Source organism: Rhinatrema bivittatum, chromosome 8, assembly GCF_901001135.1.
Source record: "Rhinatrema bivittatum chromosome 8, aRhiBiv1.1, whole genome shotgun sequence".
In the NCBI taxonomy this organism is placed as follows: Eukaryota; Metazoa; Chordata; class Amphibia; order Gymnophiona; family Rhinatrematidae; genus Rhinatrema; species Rhinatrema bivittatum.
The window spans coordinates 99,111,025-99,134,060 of record NC_042622.1 but is presented as its reverse complement, the minus strand read 5'-3'; the positions used below and the strand labels follow the sequence as shown (position 1 = coordinate 99,134,060).

The window sequence follows — 23,036 nt, the reverse complement described above, 5'->3', positions numbered from 1 at the left end:
ATTCACATTCATACAATCCCCTCTCCAACAAAGGCTCTGGGTGAGTACATAACATGCAACAGAAATACAATCCGTGATACCCAACAAACTCAATAACAACCCACATGACAAACACAATTTTAAAACAACAAAGTACAACGTACGGAGAATTAAAACTGAGTACAGTCCTCGGCATGTCATATTTAATTAAATCAGTAGTTTTATTTTATTTATTTATTTATATGTTTATTATTCGGATTCCTTCAGCCTGGCAGTCACATCTCAGGAAGGGGCCTACATGCTTGATAAAGCTCAGATACTACAACCTCTCTACGTGTTGGCCCAATAAAAGTTAGCACAACCTGAAAATACTCCATTATCCTCCAGCAGCTGTGCTATTACTAGAACTGTGTATGACTCAATGGTTTCCGCTGCAGAGTGCACCTCAGTTTCATGTGGGTGGAACAACTGAAATTTATTTTTCTGCTCTTGTAGCATCATCCGTGCAGTCAGTTCCCCTTTTTTTTTTTTAAGGTTTCAGAACTGGCGGCATCATGATTTTATTTCCAGAAATAAAATGGGATTGTGGGAGCAAAAAGACTAATCAGAAATATATTTAGAAAATAAATTAAAAAAGCTCAGTAGTTCCTTCATAGTGCTTCTGACAAGATTTTGTTGCCTTTGTTGACCTTTTCCCACAGGCCTTCAGTGATGCTGCCATTAATAAAGAGATCCTGGAATTAAAAGTGCATTGTAGCACTTCGGGATGCAGCTGGCACGGCCTCATGAAAAATTATGAAGTAAGTGGCACATGTCACTGTGGTGACTTGACCAGTAACCTGTAACAGAAGGAGCATTCACAGGTGTTTTATGGCCTGCCTAGGGACCACTCACTATCAGATAGGATTGTTACTACCTATAAAATGAATGGAATTATAAAGCACTGTTTGACCCATGGAGATGGCTTTTAAAATGACCCTTTTAAAGATGGTGATGTTTCTCCCCCATTGCCAGGAATGAACAGCAGCACGTACTCCATACTGACTGGGCACATATGCCGGAATGCTCTGCATATTTAATCTGACGCATGCGCTCCCAAACTCAGTAGAAAAGAGTGTGTAAAAGCAGGTTCAGTGGATTTCCTTTCAGTGATGGTCCCAGAGCAGACCATCTAATAAGAAAAGTGAAAGGATGTGTCGTCACTTACAATCAGACAATGTGAAATGAATGTTCTATTATTATAGTGCTTCTGAACTGGTGAGCTGCAGCGAGGTTCATGTGGTGCCACGGTGGCAGCAGCAGCTTCGGCACAACGTTCTCCACACTTCCACGGTTCTTTCTCCTGTCTGACTCAATCCTCTGCCAGCAGGAGGAGAGCAGTGTTTCATGCTGCGTCTAACTTCGCTTTCACTGGCTCCATGCTGAAGTTTGAATGCATGGGGGGGGGGAGTTTCATGGTCTCGTAGGACCTACCACCACCACACATTCAAACATCATAGTGAAGCTGGAATAGACAGTGACAGATGCTCTTCTCCTGCCAACCAGCAGAAGGAATATCAGGGTGTGAAGAGGAGGTAGATGGGGCAGGGTGAAAAGGAGAGGAGAAGAGAGCTGAAAGAGAGAGGAGTGCCTGAGTGGAGAAGGATAAAAGACAGAGAGGAATGTAGGAGTTGGAGAATGAGAAAGAGGAAGGAGGAAAGAGGAAAGAGGTGGGATGAGGGTGACAGGGAGAGGATTTGGAGTGGGGATGAGAGAGGAGTACATGAGCAAAGGAGTGAAAAAAACAAAGGAATGGTTGAATGTGGGGGGAGATGAAGGAGAGAAAAGCCTGAGTGAGTAGGTAAAAGGGGATCATGCAATGGGATGAGAAAGGTGGGAAGGGCATGAAAGAGGATTGTGTAACATTTGTCTCGCTGTGCTGAAAGGATCGACCAAACTCAAAATTGTGGCATAAAATAAAAATAGATGAGAAGCATTGTTATCCACGGAAATGGGCATGTAAAAAATGCCCTCCCTATACGTAGATCCTCTATGTGTACTTTTACTCACAGTGCAAAGAGGCATTCTTGTGAGTGGGGTTTGAAATTATGCACAATGTCTTTGAATTTTCAAAAGCATGTGCATACTTTTTCTTGGAAAAACTTAGCAGGTGTGAATGTGTGTGAGTAGATTTTCTGGGGTAATTTTCAAGAGGAAAGTATGCATGGTTAGAAAGAATGCATAAAATACATTAAATGAGGCCATTTAGGTTCGTTCAGAATGAAATGAATCAAAAATGGCCTCCTGTGAAAATACTGGAAAACGTTTAGGTATTTTTGTAGTCATCTTTAAAAATTAAAAAAAAAAAATAGGCCTCCCATAGCCCAGGAATCACCCTTCTGCCCTGCCACAATTTAACCCAAGGCCTAGACCTGCCCAGCTGTGCTTCCTTGGCCCAGTTGGGGATTCTCTGGGCCCCTCCAACCCCCACTCTGACCACAAATCTAACCCAGCCAGGGCCTGCCCGGGCCTCTCCATCTCCTCCTGATAAAACCTGCCAAGGCCATTGAACTCCCTCCGTGGCCCTCACTTACTCCCTTCCTGTAGTCCTGGCAAAATCCTTAGGGACAGGAGCAAAGCCCACTTAATCCTACCCCATCTCTAGGCACTTTAAAATGCCACTGTCTGCTTGGAGGACGGTGCCAAAGTGATGCCATTTAGTGCCTGCCTCCAGTGCGTTGCCATTTTGCCATACAGAGCCTCTATTCAATAGGGATATGCTTTCATTTGACACAAAACCGTACATTTTAACAAAGTGTCCATTCTGTTTTATTTTGTTTGGAAAATGAAATGAAAAAAAACCCAATAACATTTAATTTGTTTTTCGTTTTGGTTTCCTCACTGAGCAGGCATCAGCCCTGGCCTGTACCCCCTGCTTCTCCTTGCCCCCACCCGGGCCTGCCCCCATTCTCCTGAGATGCTGCTTACTCCATCATTGGTCTTTAAAATCCAAATGGCCAGGAGCCATCCCCAGTCGCTCCTGCCCTGCTGATACACATTTCAAAATGGCACCGGCTAACCTTGAGCCTAGTTCCATTTTGTTGTATGGACACACAAATAAATATGCGTAGAACAAAACTCTGTGCAACAAAATGGTGCCAGCTGGCACCATTTTGAAATACTGAGCCAAAAGGGCAGGAGCTCTTGACCCATTTGGACTTTAAAGACCAACAACGGGGTAAGAGGCATCTGGGGATGCAGACCCGGGGGCCATACATTTTTTAATTTAAGTTGCTGATGGTTTTTTTCAGGGGTGGGAAGAGGGGGGTTCCATTTTGTTTTGTTTTGTTTTCATTTGTAGTGTTATTTCAATTCACATCAAAAAATGAAACACAATAAATCACAAATGAAATTTAAAAAACAAAACAAAACAAAAAAAGCTGTATGTGCACCCCTCAAGTAGCCAGTAAGACAACATTGAAATGGAGCCCATGATGTTTTTTACGGAGCTGAGGAAAAGATAGTTTGTTGTGGACTGTGGGGATTTTCTTAGCTGCATCTTGATTTTAGGAGAAATGGGATATTCAAACTATGTAGCTCTTATCCTGAATCTATAAATCTCTAATTATACAGGTCAGACACTGACATCGGAATACTGTTTTCTAACTATCTTTGTGTCATTTTGCAGGAGCATCAGGGTCTCTGTGAATATGCTTTAATCCCCTGCCATCTTGGCTGCAGACATGTAATCCTGAGGAAGAACCTGGCAGATCATTTAGAAAAGGAATGTGTTCACAATATGGCAGCCTGCCAGAAGTGTAAACAGAAGATGTCCAGGAGTGAGCTCCAAGTAATACATTTATTTGGCTTTGTTTGTTTTGTTTATCATAAATCTGTATTTATATCCTTTACCAAATTAATAAGTCAACCTTCCCTCTCCTCCATTAACTGCTATTAATCAAGTTGACTTAGGAAATGGCTTTTGCTATTACTGGCATCAGTAGCATGGGATCTACTTAGTGTTTGGGTACTTGCCAGATCCTTGTGGCCTGGTTTGGCCTCTGTTTGGAAACAAAATGCTGGGCTTGATGGACCCTTGGTCTGACCTAGCATGGCAATTTCTTATGTTCTTATGTGGTTGCATCATGCAATCTGTGTATGTGCTGCCCCATTTTGCTATGCAAATTTGAGAATGTACGATGGATGTGCATGCTTAAATAGTATGATAAAGACAATGTTTAGTCTTGTGGCTCATGATTAACAGGTGCTCTTCAACAGGTTTCCTACTGCAGTTTTATTCATCACATTTCCAATATTGCATTCTGTGCAAGCAAGTGAAAAATATAGAAACTTGATGGCAGAAAAAGCCTATGTGGCCTATCTAGTCTGCTCATGCACACAACAGCACATTTCTATAATCTCTTCCACTCCCTTAGAGATCCCCTCGTTTGTCCTATGCATTCTTGAATTCAGACCTTGTCTATACCACTTCCACTGGGAAGCTGTTCCATACATCTACCACCGTTTTTGTAAAAACTGTTTCCTTAGATTACTTCTTAATCTACCCCTTTTCACTCTCATCCCATGAACCTTATTCCAGAGTCTCCTTTCCATAGAAAAAGACCCACCTCCTATGCATTAATACCTCTGAGGTGTCCCCATTTTATCTCCCTATCTTGCTTTAGATCTTTAAGCCTGTCCCCATATGCTTTACAATGAAGATCACTGACCATTTTAGTGGTATCATCCACAGATGTTGGTAGTAGTCCTTCCACAATATTACTTACAAAAATGTTGAAAATAACTGGTCCATTTACCGATACCTGTGGTACACCATTAGTAATGCCCCTCTCCTCAGAATGAGCTTCATTTACCACTACCCTTTGTTATCGTCAACCCAACCAATTTCTAATCCAAACAGTGACTTGATGGCCCACACCAAGGATGCTTAATTTACAAGTTGCCTGGGTGGAACCATTTCAAAGGCCTTACTGAAATCCAAGTATACTACATCTAATGCTCTCCCCTGATCCCAAAAAGGTGGTAAGGTAAATGGAATTTCTTGGTATTTCATAACAAAGGTTTCAAATTAATGTTCTATGTTAGTTGATTGACATTTTGCATGGTTTGTGTGGTGTCTGTGTGTGTCTGAGAGTATATGTATACACAGACAAACATATATATCTATATCCATATATTTGTAAATTATCTATGTGTGCTGTCTTCCATAATCCATACATTCTCTTCTACTAGCCTCATGGCCTGACCAATATATGTCAGTAGCATGACTGAGTTTAAAATGATATTACACCTGAAATTTCTAAGTGTATTCAATGATTTTGAATGTAACTTAATTCCTTTTCATGTATGGCTATTTTTAGTGATATTCAACATTTTGTATGTCTTGAAAGTCTCAGGCCAAGGACCATTTACCAAAAGCTATAGACTTGAGAATGTGTTCCTGGGAGATTCATTAGTATAGGCATTGTCCCATATAAAGAGTTATCTTCCAAAGACACAACATGGGAGTAACCCTTCAATTCATCTGGCACCTAGACTATATTGCAAATGCATTTTACTTTCATTTGGTAACTGTGATAGTACTTGAGCCTTCAGGACCATGCTATGAGGAGTTAGAGCTGTGTTTCCATATAATTTGAAATGATAAGTCATGTTAATACCCATGGGAAGAAGAGGCAAGATGGCACCCTTTGTTGTTGATACTGTTGTGTTTGCTCTGACTCACCTAAGCTATTAGGAGACTATTGGTGTTTGAGTTTTTTCTCCTTTTGATGGTTTGCTTTAATGGTGAAAAGGAAGGGAAAGGCAAGAGTCACCATCCAAAATTCTTTGAGTTCCCCCAGTGGTGGGGCCAACTACCAGTTGCAACAATGGATTAGGCTCATCTTGGTTGACAAACCAAGCAGGGTTGCGAGTCCATTGTTTTCTCTGCTGATGCCGGAGCATGTATCTAGCATTGATCCTCTTCTATCACCAAAGGCCTTTCACTCTGAACTTGACAGGGCAGGAGTCAGACCGGGTTTAGAGCTGCTAAAAAGCTGAGGGACTGAAGCTAGAGATTTGTAACCTTTGGCAGGAGCTTCAATGAGCCTGAAATTATAAGCATTTGGCCAGTGTCCAAGAGGTAACTAGTAAAGTGATTCTTGATCTAAATATGGAAAACCATTTCAGAAATTAAGCAAATCTTGGGCCTTATAGTAAATAATTTTGATATGTGAATTTTCTTATTTACCTGTAAACTGTGTGAAACTAAACTAAACTAAATACATAATTTGTGGTTCTGAAAGAGCAGGAAAAAGCATAGAACACCATTATTCAGAAATTTCAGTCTGAACTGAATATGTCAAGGGATTCAGTGTCATCTTAGTTTAAGATAATTTTTGAGGATGAGAAGAAGTTTGGAAACATGAAAAATACCCTGCAATACAGGAATTTTAGAGGTATTACTTCTTCTGTGCTCAAGTATGTTTCCCTTTTGGAGATCTTCAAAAAAGACAATCGTTAATGTTTGTTAATTTTGAGAGGCTCTTTTTTCCTATTTGAAAGTTTATGGAGGTACAACATGTGGATAGAAAGGAATATCCTTTTAATTTGACTCAGGAGCTTGAATTATCTGAGCTTGAAGTTTCGTGCAAGAGAATCATGCTGTTGACCTTCCTTTCAGATTCAAATTGGCAGGATTGTATCTTAAAAACGTTCTTTAAGAAGCTTGGGTCTTTATTTCTGGGATCAAAAGTTTGTCTTTTTCCAGATGTATCGAGATTTACTAAGTTAAGAAGGAGAAGGCTTGTGATTTTAAGTTCACAGGTGATTTCTCTTGAAGCTTATTCGTCTTAAATTATTTTTGTAAATGAATAATATAAAACCGGCACTAAAACAACTGCATTGGCTGCCAAGCCTGTCCAAATTTCTGTATCAAGCACTGATCTTAAAGGTGAATTTTAAAAGCATGGCGCCTACCAAAACCAGGAGATAGGCGCACAAGTTGGGCTGATGTGCACCAAGTGGATTTTAAAAGCTGCCACAACAAACTCCTCCTATTTTTCTCATTTGCATCGCACCATGCGTTATGGTGCTTTCGCATGTGTTAGAGGCGTTTTCGCATGCGTTAAGTGTTTTCGCATGCGAAAACACCTTATAGCACTTTGATAAATAACTCCCTAGATTTGCAACGTGCATGTGCATGCAGCCAGGCCATTTTATAACACGCATGCACATTCACATGCAAATTATAAAATAGTCATGTCCCTGAATGTAGGCTGATACATGCACGCAAATGTGCGCCTGCACGCTGGATTGAAAGTTACCGTTCCAATTAAAAATTTAAAAGAAAACCTAATGGAACAAAAAAAAAAAAAAAGAGGAGGGGAAATACAAAACAAAATGAATCAAAAGTTTTATTGATGCACACTCCTAGTCTCTTTATTCTGTGTTTGGTGAGGCTCTGTCTGTCTGTATTCTGCATGTGTGACTGAGGGTGAGGTATTCAGCTAGCGTGCAGTTTCTGTGTAGGGATCTATAACTGCCTGGCTTGTTCTATTTTCCTAATAGGAGGTGTTTTGTATTTCAGGAACTGGCGTAATATTTACAGTGTTGCCTTTTCATAGGTATGGTTGTTATCGTTGGAGTTTGATAGTGTGTTATCCTATGGCAGGTTTACTATTGATTCTGAGTATATTTTTTACAAGGTTTCTTAGTGATAATTCCTAAATAATGGAACGAGTTACCCATATTGGTTAGGGAGGAAAAAGATTTGTTAAAATTCGGAAAGAAATTGTAGACTTTGGTTTATGCTCAATGATATGTCTTAGTATTGTATCATGTTCTGAACTGTGCCATGATTAATGTATACTGATGAGTATTTATTGTTTTATATTGTTTTTATTATTTTGTTGTACACCACTTTGAATGGTTTGAACAAATCAGGAAATCGGTCTATAATTTTAGTTAAATACAAATAAATAAAATAGGTTATTAATTATACAACTGGTAAATGAGACTAGATTAGCCTCCACTGAACAGAGAACTTTTTTTTAGAGTCACCCCTAATTTTTGGAATAGTCTTCCAAAGACTCTGGGCCTTATTTACCAAGGCTATTGCTTATTTACCAAGGCTATTTACCAAGGCTACCTAAATCGGGGCGGAGTCAGCCCCGGAAGAGGAGGAGTCGGGGCGTCACCGGGGCCGAATCCGTGAAGACGCCGCGGATGGTGAAAAGGTAGGTGCCTTTTCGCGTCCTATTTTGCGCCCAATAGCTACACCTTCTATAGTGGCACTATTGGGTGTGAAACCGGCAGTGATTGCACCGCGGCAGTGCGATCGCTGCCGGCTAGCACAGGACCGCCCCCCCGGGTCGACCCCCCGCCCCCATTAGTGCGATTTTCTAAAGTATTGCAGGCCTGCGATACTTTAGAAAATGAGGCCCTATTTGCATTATTTCAGTTTATCCAGAATCTAGAAAACAGATCAAGCCCTGGTTATTTGACCAAGCTTTTTAAAGTTATTTGGGTAGAATTTCTATTTTTCCAAATCATTTTATGGGGTGGGCCCTAATCTATTATTAATTAACAGGTGAATTTTCAAAGGAGTTACTCATGTACATATAACTTACTATAGTAGCAATTTTCAAAAGCCATTTACCCATGTTAATTACACATAATGAGGGTAAAATCTGCTGACAATTCTATGTTATGAGTTGCTATTTTCAAAATTTAAAGGTAAATTTTCATGATCATTTCATACAGATTTTCCCAGACCTAGCTAAATCCACACAGGAGAGGAGGAAAGGCTTCCTGTCATTACGACAAGAAGCCCAATCATTAGGTGCAACATTCCAGTTAAAGTTTCCTTGCAAATGTATTCTGAAATTAAATAATGAAATTTACATATATTTTCTCCCCAAACATTTAAAAATATTTTTAGATTCTCGAAAATGTTTGCTTTCTACCTCCTCTCCTCAAGTAAGCCCCATATCCCAGGATTAATTAGATAGTAGGATAACATCATGTAAATGCTATTACCATGTAAAATTATTTTCCTTTTAACACTCCTTAATTTGGTCTCTTTAATACTTACTCCCAGAAAGTTGTGGTCTAGGTGAAAAACTGCATTTACCCATGTAAAACCCTTTTGAAAATTAGGCCTTAAATGTTTTTAAAAGGATATAAAGGAAAAAGTGGAAAAGAGAACATTTTCTTACTTATATGCTGAATTTATTTTATCTTTGTTAGTCATGTTTTAATTTTATCTATTATTATTATTATTTAATTATTTATTTATTGAATTTTTAGATTCTAAACAAAGAAAATTCTTTGTGGAAGAAACACATAGAGTCCAACAATGACAATAACAGAGAAAAAAATGGGAAAAAATATATAAGAAACATTATACAATGAGGGTTTCTACTTCCAAGCAGATACCTACACTACAAGAGGTATAAGAAATAAAGGGGGTCATTTTCCATCGCTTATCACAAGCGAAAAGTCCCAGTGGCGCTATTGGGTGCGAAAGCTGGCAGTGATAATACCGCAGTGGTGCGATGGCTGCCGGCTTTCGCAGGCCCGCCCCCCCTTCTCCCCCCTGTCCCTCTTTTTCGCTGGATTCACCATTCTGCATTAGAATGGTGAATCCAGGCCTAAGGGAGCTAATCAAATAAGCGATACATCAAAGAGAGGCTTAACATAGTCTAGGCAGTAGTTAAATTTTACAATCATGATTGAAATATTATTGGGGGACAAGGGAAGAATTTACCAGCCTATGGGCTTCTAAGAAAGATTTCAATTGCTCAGACAAAGGAAAGATTAAACTTTTGTTACCTTTCTTGATAATGCATTTGCCAAGGATAACAAAGTACAAAAGAAAAACCTAAGGGGTAGATCTTAAAAACATACACGCGTGCGTACTTTTGTTCGCGCACCAGGCGCGAACAAAAGTACGCTGGATTTTATAAGATACGCGTGTAGCCGCGCGTATCTTATAAAATCCAGGGTCGGCGCGCGCAAGGGGGTGCACATTTGTGCAACCTGCGCGCGCCGAGCCCAGTGCGCGCTGCCTGTTCCCTCCGAGGCCGCTCCGATTTCGGAGCGGCCTCGGAGGGAACTTTCCTTCGCCCTCCCCCCACCTTTCCCTCCCTTCCCCTACCTAACCCACCCCCCCGGCCCTATCTAACCCCCCCTTACCTTTGTTGGCAGATTTACGCCTGCTGAAAGCAGATGTAAATCTGCGTGCGCCAGCGGACTGCTGGCGCGACATCACCCAACCCGGGGGCTGGTCCGGAGGCCTCGACCACGCCCCCGGGCCGGCGCCACGCTCCCGGGCTCGCCCCCGAAATGCCGCGTCACGCCCCCGAAATGCCGCATCATTCCACAACGCCCCCGACATGCCCCCGACACACCCCTTTTACGAAGCCCCGGGACTTACGCGCGTCCCGGGGCTCTGCGCGCGCCAGCGGCCTATGCAAAATAGGCATGCCGGCGTGCAAGGGCCCTGCGCGCGTAAATCCGGCCGGATTTACGTGCACAGGGCATTTAAAATCAGCCCCTAAGGATACATCTTATCTTAAGGTAAGAAAGCCCTTTCCCTTTACTTGAGTAGGCTGAGCAAGATCTGGAAATATCTTAATAATTGGATCATGAAAAGAAACGGTGAACTTATGGAAATAATTTCGCATTACATTGCTTACGTCAACGGAGGAATTAAAGGAGATTTAAAGAGTACTCCTATCCAAAACATCAAGAATAGAATTTTCAAGAAAATTGGTCAAATTGGCTTGAAAGTCTATAGTTGAAACCGCAGGAGTTCTTTTTGGAAGAAAATAACAAGTGTTAACAGTAGGCATTTGCTCTGGATCAAACCCTAATACTACCTGAAAATATGTTTTTAGGGTGACAAACCGAATTTCCCCTCCCACTTTCGGGAAATTCAGGAGGCGCAGGTTTAAATGTTTCATGTTATTTTCCAAAAATTCAATATGTCTGGAGACAGAGTTTGGTATTTCCATCTTTTTACTTTTGCTTGGGCTTTCTCTGGTCAGAATTATTTCTTTTCTTTTTCTTATTATGCTCTCACTTTGTTGCATTATTGTGACCTTTTATTGAAGTTGTTTTGTTTGTCTTGATATTTAATTCCAAAATCAAATAAATACAAAGTTTAAAAAAAAAAAAAACCCTGGACAGGAAGTCCCGAAGTTCAGGTTTATTTCTTTGCCATCCGTGTATCAGCATACCCTGATGGGTCACCGAAAACATGAAGCAATCTTGCTCAAACTGCAAACGACAGTACTTCATGATGTACATTTGAATTACATTTGATTGCAAAGCAAAAATTCAGAATTCCACATAATTAGTATTTCAAAAGCAGATATATATTAATCCCTGCCAAAAGTTGTAGCCAGCTCAGCTTTGTGGTTTCTAGACTCAACAATACAATTTTTTTTTTCTTTTCCCTGAGAGCTACCATAATCTGTTTCTTAAGCATCTGGGATCGGTTAAAATGTTGCTGTGCTCTTCTGGTCTCCTAGAAGTCCATAGGACTGGTAAAGTTCTAATGCAAATGAGAAACTGTTGTCTCGTGCGCGCTGAACGCAGGATTCTCTGCTTGGAATAGCCCCATTGTCTTGTGACTAATATCCAGCATTTCTACACAGCGCATCCATGTTCTGGAATGCCTAGGAGGTCTCCCACAACATGTGGACAAGTGCCCGAGTGTCACCTTCATCAGGACTTCCACGCAGCCCTGTTTCTATGGTGGGGTTCAAGGCCTCCAAATGGGCACCTAGATTTACTTCTCACGACCTTCCAGTGGGGGAGCTACAATCCATCTTTTAGGGCTAAAAAAGGCATAAGGTCCACAAATGCTTAATTATAATGTTTGTTTCGGGTTCTGCAATCCCTGTTCCTTAAAAATGAAGAGCAAATGCTTACTCTCGTCATATCATTAGGCTGCACGTACCTATTACAATATAGAAGGAAATTAAAGTATCTGTTTAGGTGCAAGGCAGAAGGCTCACCTAGGGTGCCTAATATCCTTGCACCGGCCCTGCCCATGGTCACACGGTAGGTTCTAGGGTACAATTGGAACCCATGTCTCCAGCTCTTACGGATGTTTTCTAACCATTAGGCCACACTTGAAAATCTAAGAAGTGCCTGCGGATCCTCTCTGTGCTCAGTATTTTGGCTGTCAAATCTCAGGACCTCTGAATAAATAAGGAGGAGGAGGCCTTGAGAAATTGCTGATTTCAGTACATTATCTGCTCTTGTGTGCTATTTTTTTAGCTCTGTAACTTGTGGGAATGAGTTTCACACTAACTTGTCTGATTTGGAACCTTTTCAAATAAGTTCACTTTTTTTGTAAGCACTCTGCTGTAGTGGCTCCCACTAAAGATAGCCTATTCTCATCACTTTCTAGATAATTACAAGAATCCAGAATGTAAACTTCCAGATTTTCAATATTTCTGGTTGGCTGTTGTATGAAAAGGTTGTTTTCATCGTGAGGTTTATACCGCTCATTACTGTATGCAGTAATGAGAAACACAGACACGAAGCTAAACTATTTTTCCAGAGATGTATAAAAGTGCTGTAAAAAAATAGTAACCATATGTGGTTCTAAGAAGTCCAAATTACTGAGTCCTGTTTGGACTCCTTTTGCAGTTGAAGCTAAACTTTAAACACAATTTTAGATGATGACAGAGCAGCCTAGAACTCAAAAGTTGTATAAATTAATTAGCAGTAATGAAGAGGTTATAGAATACATATTGGACTTGACTGGTGTGTGGAGAGATACTGTATATTGTTTCTTTGTTTCTTTTCAAAACGAAACAAGAGGAAAAACTCCAAATTTTGGGGCAGATTTTCAAAGCCTACGCGCGCCAGGCCTATTTTCAAAAGGCACGCGTAAAGCCCCGGGATGCGCGTGTATCCCGGGGCTCGAAAAAAGGGGCGTGGTGGTCCAGGGGTGGGGTGGGGCATGGCTGGAGCCTCCAGGCACAGCGGCCATTTGCTGCTGTGCCCGGGATCGTGGGCCGGCCATTGGCCGGCGCACGCAATCTACACCTGCCCGGAAGCAGGTGCAACATAAAATAAAGGTAGTGGGGGGATTTAGGTAGGGCTGGGGGGCGGGCCGAAGGAAAGTTCCCTCCGAGGCCGCTCCGATTTCGGAGCGGCCTCGGAGGGAACAGGGAAAGCCATTGGGGCTCCCCTAGGGCTCGGCGCGCGCAAGGGCCACTATTGTGCATCCCCTTGCGTGCGTCGACCCCGGATTTTACAACATGCGGCTGCATGCGCATGTTATAAAATCGGGCGTAGATTTGTGCACCAGGTTGCGCGCACAAATCTATGCCCGCGCGAAGCTATTAAAATCCGGTCCTTTGTGCACAAGCGCACACTGGGGTCCCCTACTATGTAACTTTACTTCAGAAAACAAAAAAAAACCAAAGACATGAGCGGCGTTTTAAGGGTTGGGGCTAACAGGGTAAAAGGGTGGCTAATTAACACGGGGAGTTAGGAACTGGGTGAACTGGTTCAATTGGTAATTACGTCGGCATGCATGTCTACTGAAATCCCCCCACTTATGCGGTAGAGGCGGCATTTGTGCGCGTCCATATAAAATTGCACGCCCATATACGCGCATAACCCTATCCTATATCATGCACACATATATACACGTTTATGTTATAAAATGGCCGTGTTTGTAGAAAAGAATTTCTTTCTCTGCGTTCTGAAGTATCATCTAAGGGGGGGGGGGGTGTCAATTTGTTTTGAGATATCCATGTAAATGTTTTGTAAGACATCTTGATGCCAATTACACCTTTTATGAACCTTCCCAACTGCAGTCATTTTTGGATTCGCACCCTTAATAGTTAATTCTCTCAGTCTGCTTTACAGTTGTGATACTGGTGCTACTCACTCTTTATGCTTCTTTATTTTTTTCAATTTCAAGTAATTATATCCACTTAAGTTTCTTTGACTCTCTCCTTTTTCTTATTAAACATTGAGGATACTTGTTTTTTTTTTTTTCTTTTTAATATTTTCTGTATTTTGTTTAAACTTTTCCTATGGTATTCCTCATGTTATACTACAAGATGTTCTTGTATAATTTGTATGCATAATAACAATAAAGTAAAAAAAAAATAAAATGGCCACACGTCCTTCGGCACGAGCCGGCATATGCGCATACGTATGCGCCCGCGCACCAGTATCCAAGTTACCGTCATTACTCAGAAATAGTGTGCACTCTTTCCAAAACGTAAAAAAGGAAAAAAGAAAAAAAAAGGAAAAATTATACTGAAAACGAAAATCAACCTCAAAATGACACCACACCACACAAAATGACATTTTTTTGAGCTGCACACCCCTAGTGTTTTACTGCTCATGGGACAGGGAGACCTGTTCGTCTCCCAGACATACAACACCTATAATACTGTCAAAAAGCTTATTCTACACCATTTCAGTTTGAAGCTCATAGCCTGGGAGCAGTAGGCTGAGGGTGGAAACCAGAGAAAATCAAATAGGATAAATATTTTGGGGCAGTAATATATGGTAGTAAGGCCTCAGGCTCCAAGTCTGAGAGCTTGTGAAGAATTACAGTGGAAATGACGCATAGAATGGAATCATTTTCCTACACATTGCTACTATGTTGAAACCCAATTAAAATACCATTTACTGAAGAAGATATTCTTCCTTTAAATTTCTTCTTTCGTCTATCTGTAGATATCTAGAGAGCATCTCCTGTTAAAAAGTTAGATGTTTGATGGACAGCTTCATGGTGTCTCCTATGGCAACCAGCAGATTGTTCACAGAAACTTGGAGCTGATTTACACTGCAGTGCCAGAGGTGGCATGTGAGGCACTGTGGCACCACATTGTGCACAGTCCTGTATATCATTGTTTATGGAGGAGGAGTGGTAGATGTAAGCATGAACACAGCTGCATTCCTCAGCAGCCTCACTGAAATCAGTGGGGGCTGCCTGTGAGACTCAAGGCTGTGTCCTGCTTGTGCCCACTGGAATGCAGGGTCTTTCAGCAGTGGACACAGTAGCTCCCAGAGAAAGCAATCCAGAAGTTCCGGCTCCATGAAGGGAAGTTTTCTCATTTTAAACATCTGGATTCATGGATACCAGTGCTGGAAGCAGCACAAGTTTCCAAAGCTTCAGGCATCACCTTGCTGATTCAAAGATGAATTTTAGACATTTCATAGTATTCTTAGTGGGTGCCACACTAATGAAAGAATGGTGAGATGATTTAATTAATGAATAGGACACAATTCTGTCTTCTTTTTTCTTTCTGACTACAGTGGCACAACTGTGAAAATGGTGCATTCAAGGAACGTAAGAATGCTAAAGCAGAACCACCTAAAGATAAGGTGAGTCAGCTCATGGGAAGCAAGCATCAAGTCATTCCCAGAGAACTGGAAACTTATAGTTTAAACTGGCATTGTTTTTATGCTTTTTACAGAACCGTACAGCTGCGGTGTGGAAAAGCAAAGATAGCTGCCGATTTTCAGAAATTGGCTGTTCTTTCAGGGTGAGTAGTGAGAGAAAAACAGATTTTAAAATATTGGCAATATTGTGGCAGTACGAGTAAGATGAAACAGTTAGCTTTGCAGATTTAAAACTGGTTTCAAGCCAATTTCCAATTCCCATGGCTGAGGTTACAGGAAGGTTATGCTGCTCAGTGTTTCTAGTGCAGTTGTAAAATCTGGCCTTAATCCTTCAAAAATTCCCCATTACCCTGGTGCAGTAGAACTTCATCATCAAGTCTCTGCCTTAAGCTGAGTAGTCCTTAGAAACACCTCATATGCTGATCTAAGTGCACAGAATTATGAATTTCTTCAATTCTCAGATATTTGTGCTTCCACATTTGTACTCATGAACAACTGAGGAACTTAGAGCTGTTTGAGGCATCTGATGTGTTATCTGCATGACTCTTTCAAATAAAGGATAAGGAACAATTTACTTTTTGGTCTGGCAGTTTCCTTTTGCTCCTTTGGATTTTGCATGCAAGTAGGACAGGTCTCTACTGGGCTACGGTGCCATGAGCCTTCAATTGCAACTGCCTGGGGTTCTTCCCCTATTTTATCATGCCCATCTAGTGCAGCCAATGCAGTGGCAGTCCTTTGCAGGGGCCAAAGACCACAGTTCTTTCCAAAACCTGTTCCACATGCATCTTAAATCCAGCCAGGAGGTGTCACTGTTGAGCAATGGTTGAGACTCCCTTCCTCTTAGGGGCTGTGAAGGCTGCCTCCACAGTATGCCCAGGAGTGGAAGAGCTAAACTGAGAATCAAACTCAGGTCTTCTGAATAGCACTGCCGCTGAGCCACCAGAGCGACCCATAAAGGACATTTTTTTTGATGTTCTGCTTCTTGGAAATGAAGCCGTGTACCATGAATTAAATACGTTAATCCTTTGAGTCCAATACATCTATAAAATGTGGCACTTTGCACTATATTGGTTTCCTAAAGGTGCTGACTGTGTAATTTTTCAACAATAGGGCAGCAAAGACAAGGGAAGGGACCATGAAAAGTCTTCAGCTGTGGCTCACTTAGCACTGATGCTTCAGTTCATAAAGAAGATGAAGATTGCTTTATTCCATAAGTTCGAAGGTGACCTGACTTCAAGCACTACCAAAGCAAAATGTCTGGAAGAGAGAGCCTGGAGTCTGCACCTCCAACAAGCTCTGGAGGTTTCCAGAGAACTGGAAGTGGATTGTAATCAGACAATGTCTACGTCAGAAGATGAATCGCTTCTGCAAAAGTGCGCAGTTGACAAAAAGATTGCTGGGCTGGAAGATAAGGTCCAAGTGTTTGAAAACATTGTTGCCGTTCTAAACCGAGAAATCGAGACATCGAATATGGCAATTGTTGCCTTTCAGAGAGAACATGGGCTTAATCAGAACTTAATCAGAAACTTGGAACAGAAGGTAAGTGCAGACTGTGTTATGAATTAGCTATGCATGTATGGGGTATACGGAATTAAAGAATGAATTTAGAGAAAAACCTGGACAGTGCATGTGAAGAATCTGTCTTCCTTAAGAATGAGTGATTGTCCCTGCAACATATTGTTATGTCTCTGTTGATACATTTCAGTAAAGCCAGCCTTGATTAAAGCAATGCCAAGACGCTGTTAGTCACTTAAACATGTAGAAATAAAGGTCAACAATCAAACTGCAGGAGATCCCTTTTTTAATTGGACTAACGGTACCTAATGCATTTTAGGTTAGCCTTCAAGACTTTTATTTCCCTCATCTCATCCGAGCAAAATGATTTGAATTATATTTTGTAGTCACCCAACAAAAGGAGTTCTGCTCTTGGAGGCTAGTCCCAAACGCATTTGGTTGCTTTTTTCCTGGGCCAATACCTGCACCTTGTTTACATTCCTTGATTTCTACTTAGTCAGCAAAAAAGTCTTAAAGATTGAGGTCCTTCCTCATACATGTAAGTTGCAATCGACATTTTTCAAGAGAAAAAAAAATGTTCACTTTAAATGAAGGTTAATTTCTCTGTTGCTATCTGCTGGAACCCACATGGTAGTGCTAGTGACCTAAATAACATCTGAAAAGTTAACCGCATAAGCTACCGTTTCAATGTTAACAGGAAGACAGGGGGTAACAGTACATTGAGGCAGCGCTGGGCTGGTCTCTGACAAACAGAGGGAGCCCTGCGTCGAGAGAGCAGCATGATGTCAGAATCTGGACCGAGGTTTGGAACACACGAGCAGCTTCCTGCTGCCAGTGCCACAATCAGGAAGTGCTAAAGTTAGCTCAGGGTCCGACTCTTTCCCACCTGTCCCCCACAGCAGTTTATATTAAATGAAAGACAAAATGTTAAGACATTGCTTATCTTTTAACTATTTAATAGTCCTAAGAAGTGCAGACTGGATTTTTTTTTTGGGGGGGGGGGGGGGGGGGAGGTTGAGGTAGAGAACACAGTGATATTGGTATGCTTCAGCCGTAAAAGGATAGAAATTAATATTTTCAAGGGCAAAAATAATTGAAATAATAGTAGTTATTTCAATTCTTAAAACATTTTCCATTCCAACATGATTCTTGCACATGACAGATTTTTGCTATGGCTAATAATACATTTTGTTTTGCGTTAGACTGAGCATTGTCTGGCAGTGTTATTTTAACGCTAATATAGATTGTGCAGGTAAAGGCACTTATTACTGGTTTCACTAATATTTTACATTCTATAAATAGCAACATAAAAAAAGAGAATAAACCCAATTTATTTATTTATTTATTTGGAACTTTTTATATACTGGCATTAGTAAGCATACATCATACCGGTTCACATTGTAACTGAAAGGCTGAAATTACAATCAACAGGGAGGGAAAACAGGGAGGAATATACATAGAGCAGAGGGCAATGAAATTAAAGCAATAAAACTGTAACAGGCTACTTACAGGTCTATATATAAAGACTTAAACAGGTTACTTACAGGAGTCTATATACAAAAAGGTTCAATTGAGGTATGGGCTGGTAAGGGGTAGGGGGGATGAAGATTAATCTGGGTAGGCTTGTTGGAAGGCTTGTTGGAATAGGCTTGTTGGGTAGGCTTGTTGGAATTGTCGAATAATAACAAGCAATAGACCATTCAATGCCAAATAGAAAAATCCTGTTGTAATGGGAGTGAACCCTTGTGCTGTGGCATGGTTGGCACAGCCTCATAGGCGAACCTACTAGGCCCATGCTGACAGCTGGTGGGTGTGCTCTGGACAGGGATGGAGCTGGACCTTCACCCCTGTTACCCTACAGGTTGAGCCTTTGGGTTCCAGGGGTTGGCAGGACTTAGGCAAGTGTCCCACAGTGCAGTCAGGAGGAGAAAATCTGGGGCCGGGCTGAGGTCAGGGCAGGCAGTGATCAGACAGTTACCAGGTTCAGACTGAGAGTCAGGGCAGGCAACAAGAAAGCCATAGTCAAGGTCCGTAACAGGGGTCAATGGCAGGCAGCAGGCAAGAGAATATTCTGGGTCTATAGCAGAGGTCAATACCAAGAAGACAAGAAGGGGACTGGGACGGGACAAGGCTGAGGCAGAGCAAGGTAAGGCAGACTGGCAGAGTCAGGGCAGGTTGGTTGAGGTAGCACAGGCTGAATGAGTCAAGGCAGGAATGGAACAGGGCAGGAGCAACACACATGGCAGAACAAGCAACATGTACTGCAAGGTGCAGGAGGACCTTTTGCTGAGGTGAGGTTAGAGAATGCAGCTGGGGCTTATATACCCAGCCACGTGATGTCATCAGTGTGTGCCGGCATCCCTGCTTCCCTCCATGGGACCTTTAAGGAGAAGGGAGTCTTATGCGCACACCTAAAGATGGCGCGGCATGGCGTTCTTGGTGGCAGCATCCGGGCTGAGTGTGGCTGGTCGTGGGGCCATCCTGCGGCTGGCCAAACATTTCACTTGTTTGAAACAAAACCACAAATCATAGAGGAACAGAGACATTACATTTTCTTGTATCCCCCCTCAGTTATTTTGAGATTTAACTCGACCACTCAGATATGAAGTTCTCTTAAAGTGGTGTCATACAGGGTGGAAATTTAAGAGCCATAAGACACATACTTGTCTGAAATAAGTGTAATGCTCAATTGCTTCATAGTGCTTTGATAGACTGCACTTTGGATTAGATCTTGTGCACTCCACCTTTTCCTCAGGGTCTCCTTCAGAGACTGCAGAGGGGGGTGAGTGCACTTGCTGCCACCCTGGGATCAAATAAAGTCCACCAGGGATCGCCAATGGGGACCAGACTGACTCTGGGAGGCCTAGGGGAAGACTCACCCACAGCTCAACAGAGTCCAATGTCCACACCAGTTCTTAGTTCCAAAAAATCAAGTATATTAGAATCAGCAGAATCTGTCAGTAAGTCTCAGAATACAGTTCAACAGGAAATAAACAAAGGCTCAGTAAAGTTCACTCTTCTTGAACAGGAGGGATCCCACTCACTCACAGCTTCAGCCCCAAGCTCATGAATAGTTCAACGTGCCGGAGCTTTCCCAGGCAAGGATTTTTACCTTTTTAGTTGATAGGGTGTCCTCCCTCTAGTAGGCTACTAGAACCTTTTTCCTCAGCTTGGAATCTTTCTTGTTCCTTGCGTCAGAAATCCTTGGATGCCTCACAAGCCCTGCCTCTTCTCAAGACCCAGAAAACAACACCCCACAGATGCCTGGGGGCATCTTATATAGACTCTCACTAAACCCAACCCATTCCCCGTGGAGGGAAGGTACCTTCTGTAGTTACTACCTTATCTCCTATATTACCGTACATCCCCTTTGCACCCCTCCCTAACAGAGAGGAGGCTTGCAGCTTGCAAGAGCTCTGCCCTTATATAGAACTCACTGACCTTTCACTGAACTCTCATTAACCCTGCGGAGCTTGGAACCCTCCAGAAACTTTCTAGAAGCATTTAATGGCCGTAGGTAGGGTTACATTTGTTTTTTGGTATGCATTAAAACAGTCAGTTATTTGCTCGAATGGACTCTATGGTAAACAATTTTAGATTAAAAAGTCACTTTTCTGATTGAATGAACACAATAGTAAAAAGATTTTTCAATTGAAGGTTTTTTAAGCATATCCACTTTTGTTAGTCAACTACCGCACACTGCAGCGTTTCGGCGTATTATCGCCTGCACCAGGGGTTTTCTTATAAACGGTACAAAACAAACCAAGAAAATATTATACAATATTATATATAAACCTTAATACTTGCTGGTAATGGATTAGCATCTCACATCTTCTTTGTTGAAAATGACCAGCTAAGTGGTGGGTGGGACAGGGACATTCCAAGGAGGAGCTAAGTTAGCCAGATAAGTTAGAACTGCTATTGAATAGGTCTAAAGTTAGCAGCTAACTATAAGTTATCTGGATACATTCAGTCATACAGCTGCACCACCTAATATCCTGGACAAGTTAGCTGGCTAAGTTTATCTGGCTAACTTGTTCATCCAGATAAGTTCTGAATTTGGACCTCTACGGGAAAAACAAAATGTGTCCTTCCCCAAAATAAATACAGAATCTATCTGACAAAGCGTCAAGAGCCTTAAGTCAATCAAATAAAGAAAGAGATGATGATTGAATCCAGCTCAAGCTTACAATATTACGCTCACTACCTGCAGCAGCCCCGCGGTACGGCCTTCTCACCTTTCTAAGCAACTTCCAGGCTCCAGCTCCCCCATCACTTGCGGCAGTGGGCCGCTGGCTCCCACCTCAGACTCCCGCCAGCGCTTCTGGCCCTGCTCCACTTCCCAGGACTTCCAGCTAGGATGCCTCCATCCATCGGGCCTCTCCGAGGAGTCCGCGGAGAGATGCCGCCAGCAGTGCCGCGCCCCTCCCTAGGCACGTGCGCATCAGTAAACCTTTTAAAGGGCCCACGGCGGAAACCTGGCCGCGGACCCGGATGCTGACATCAGATCCTTCAGCATATAAATGCTCAGGCCTCACACCATAACGTTGCTTTTTCAACAGGTTTCCTCAGTTCTGTGTTTGGTTCTGAGTACTCATTGCCTCCGTGATTCCTTGTTCCGTGTTCCTGATTCTCTCCAAGTTCCTGTTTCCTCATTTGTCTCATCTGTACTCTGATTGATCTCCAAGCCTGACCTCTGCTATGTCTGACCACGCCTGCCTTCGCCGAGCCTTGACCATTGCTATGCCTGACCACGCCTGCTTTCTCCGTGCCCTGTCCATTGCTACGGATGACCACACTATAGACTCCTTTCTGTCCAGAGTTCTATGTTGCTTGCTACACCCTCCAATTGCCGCTAGCTCTCACTCAAGTTCGACAGTGACGCCTCTGTCCCTGTCCTCTGGACGTGGACTCCTAAGGCTCCGGCCTTTCTTTGTTCAAGCACCTTCAGTCAATCCTCGTTCCTTGGTGCTTGGTTTCCTGTACTGGGACCAGTCCAGGATAGAACTAATCCACCTGCTGGCTGCTGTCTCTGGGCTGAACTACCTGCCTTTGAGGCCTGCCTAAGTCCTGCCAGCCCCAGCACCCAAAGGCTCAACCCGAGGGCAACGTGGGCTGGTGTAGATGAAGCTCCAGTGGCCTCTAGCATCAGCCCACTCTACTTGCTGACGGTGGGGACCTGTAGGCCCTTGCCTGCGGGTTGCGTCAACCCCATCTCAACCCAAGAATCCACCTCCAGCGCAACAGATTGCAAAGGCCATGGATTCAGTGGAGCCACGTGCCATCCAGGCCAATCCAGGCCTGGCTTCCAAGGTGCAAGAACAGCAGCAATGTCTTGAGGCATTGACTTCCTCCATGGACCGTCTTCACGCCCGGGTCGATGCCTTCCTTAGCGATCCGGCTCCTCCTCCTCCACAGCCACCTCCATCATCACCACGAGTCTTGTTGGCTCTCCCAGTACCTCCATGCTTCAACAGTGACTGCAAGCTCTGCAGAGGGTTTATAAACCAGTGCTATATGCAAATCGCTCTGCAACCCTCCATCTTCCAGGATGATTTAACAAAAGTCACGTTTATCTTGACTCGTCTTGAATGGAAAGCCCTGGCCTGGGCTTCTCCCCTGTGGTAATGTTACAACTGTCACTGGCCTATGTCTCCACTCTGCTCTCCTTACCTCTCTGGCGACTCCTTCTGTGGTTGACGGACATTTGGTTGCCGCGGCGTCTGCCTGCTGTCCTCTCCGGCATCCCCGGACCGGCTTGGGGGCTGCCTCCCGCCACGCTGTTCAGCTGCCTTAGGGCATGCGAGCCGCGCGGCCCTGATTCAAGTACATTCAGTGGCGCGAACCTCAGGGGCATCCCCCTGTGATGATGTCATGCATCCAGGATATAAAAGGCCTACGCAATTGCTAGCTAATCGAGTTAGCAAAGGTTTCGACAGGTTTCCATACCTTGCAACTCTGCCTCCTTCGGACCTACTCTGTTTGGGGTACCCACTCTTTGGGGGCTTCTCTCTCTTTTTATCTTTCAGGTTGCAGTCTGGAACTGGTACTCGCTCCTCGAGGGCCCATGTTCCTGGACTCGCTACTTGGACTCCACTTCTGCCAGGAAGACACCACTGCCTACAACATCTGTGAGTTACCATCTCAGTCTCTCACAGCTATTCCCT

The 23,036-nt window shown here is 42.9% G+C and overlaps 1 protein-coding gene across 1 annotated transcript in view; it reads left to right on the top strand.

Moving 5' to 3' along the window:
• The window catches only part of TRAF1 (TNF receptor associated factor 1), a 57,065-nt gene that overhangs the window by 12,232 nt on the left and 21,797 nt on the right, over window positions 1–23,036 (top strand). Inside the window, exons 3-7 of the mRNA XM_029614487.1 lie at window positions 681–779; window positions 3,647–3,808; window positions 15,268–15,336; window positions 15,429–15,497; window positions 16,465–16,893. Coding sequence (XP_029470347.1) covers window positions 681–779; window positions 3,647–3,808; window positions 15,268–15,336; window positions 15,429–15,497; window positions 16,465–16,893 — 828 coding nt within the window. The remainder of the gene's footprint in view (window positions 1–680; window positions 780–3,646; window positions 3,809–15,267; window positions 15,337–15,428; window positions 15,498–16,464; window positions 16,894–23,036) is intronic.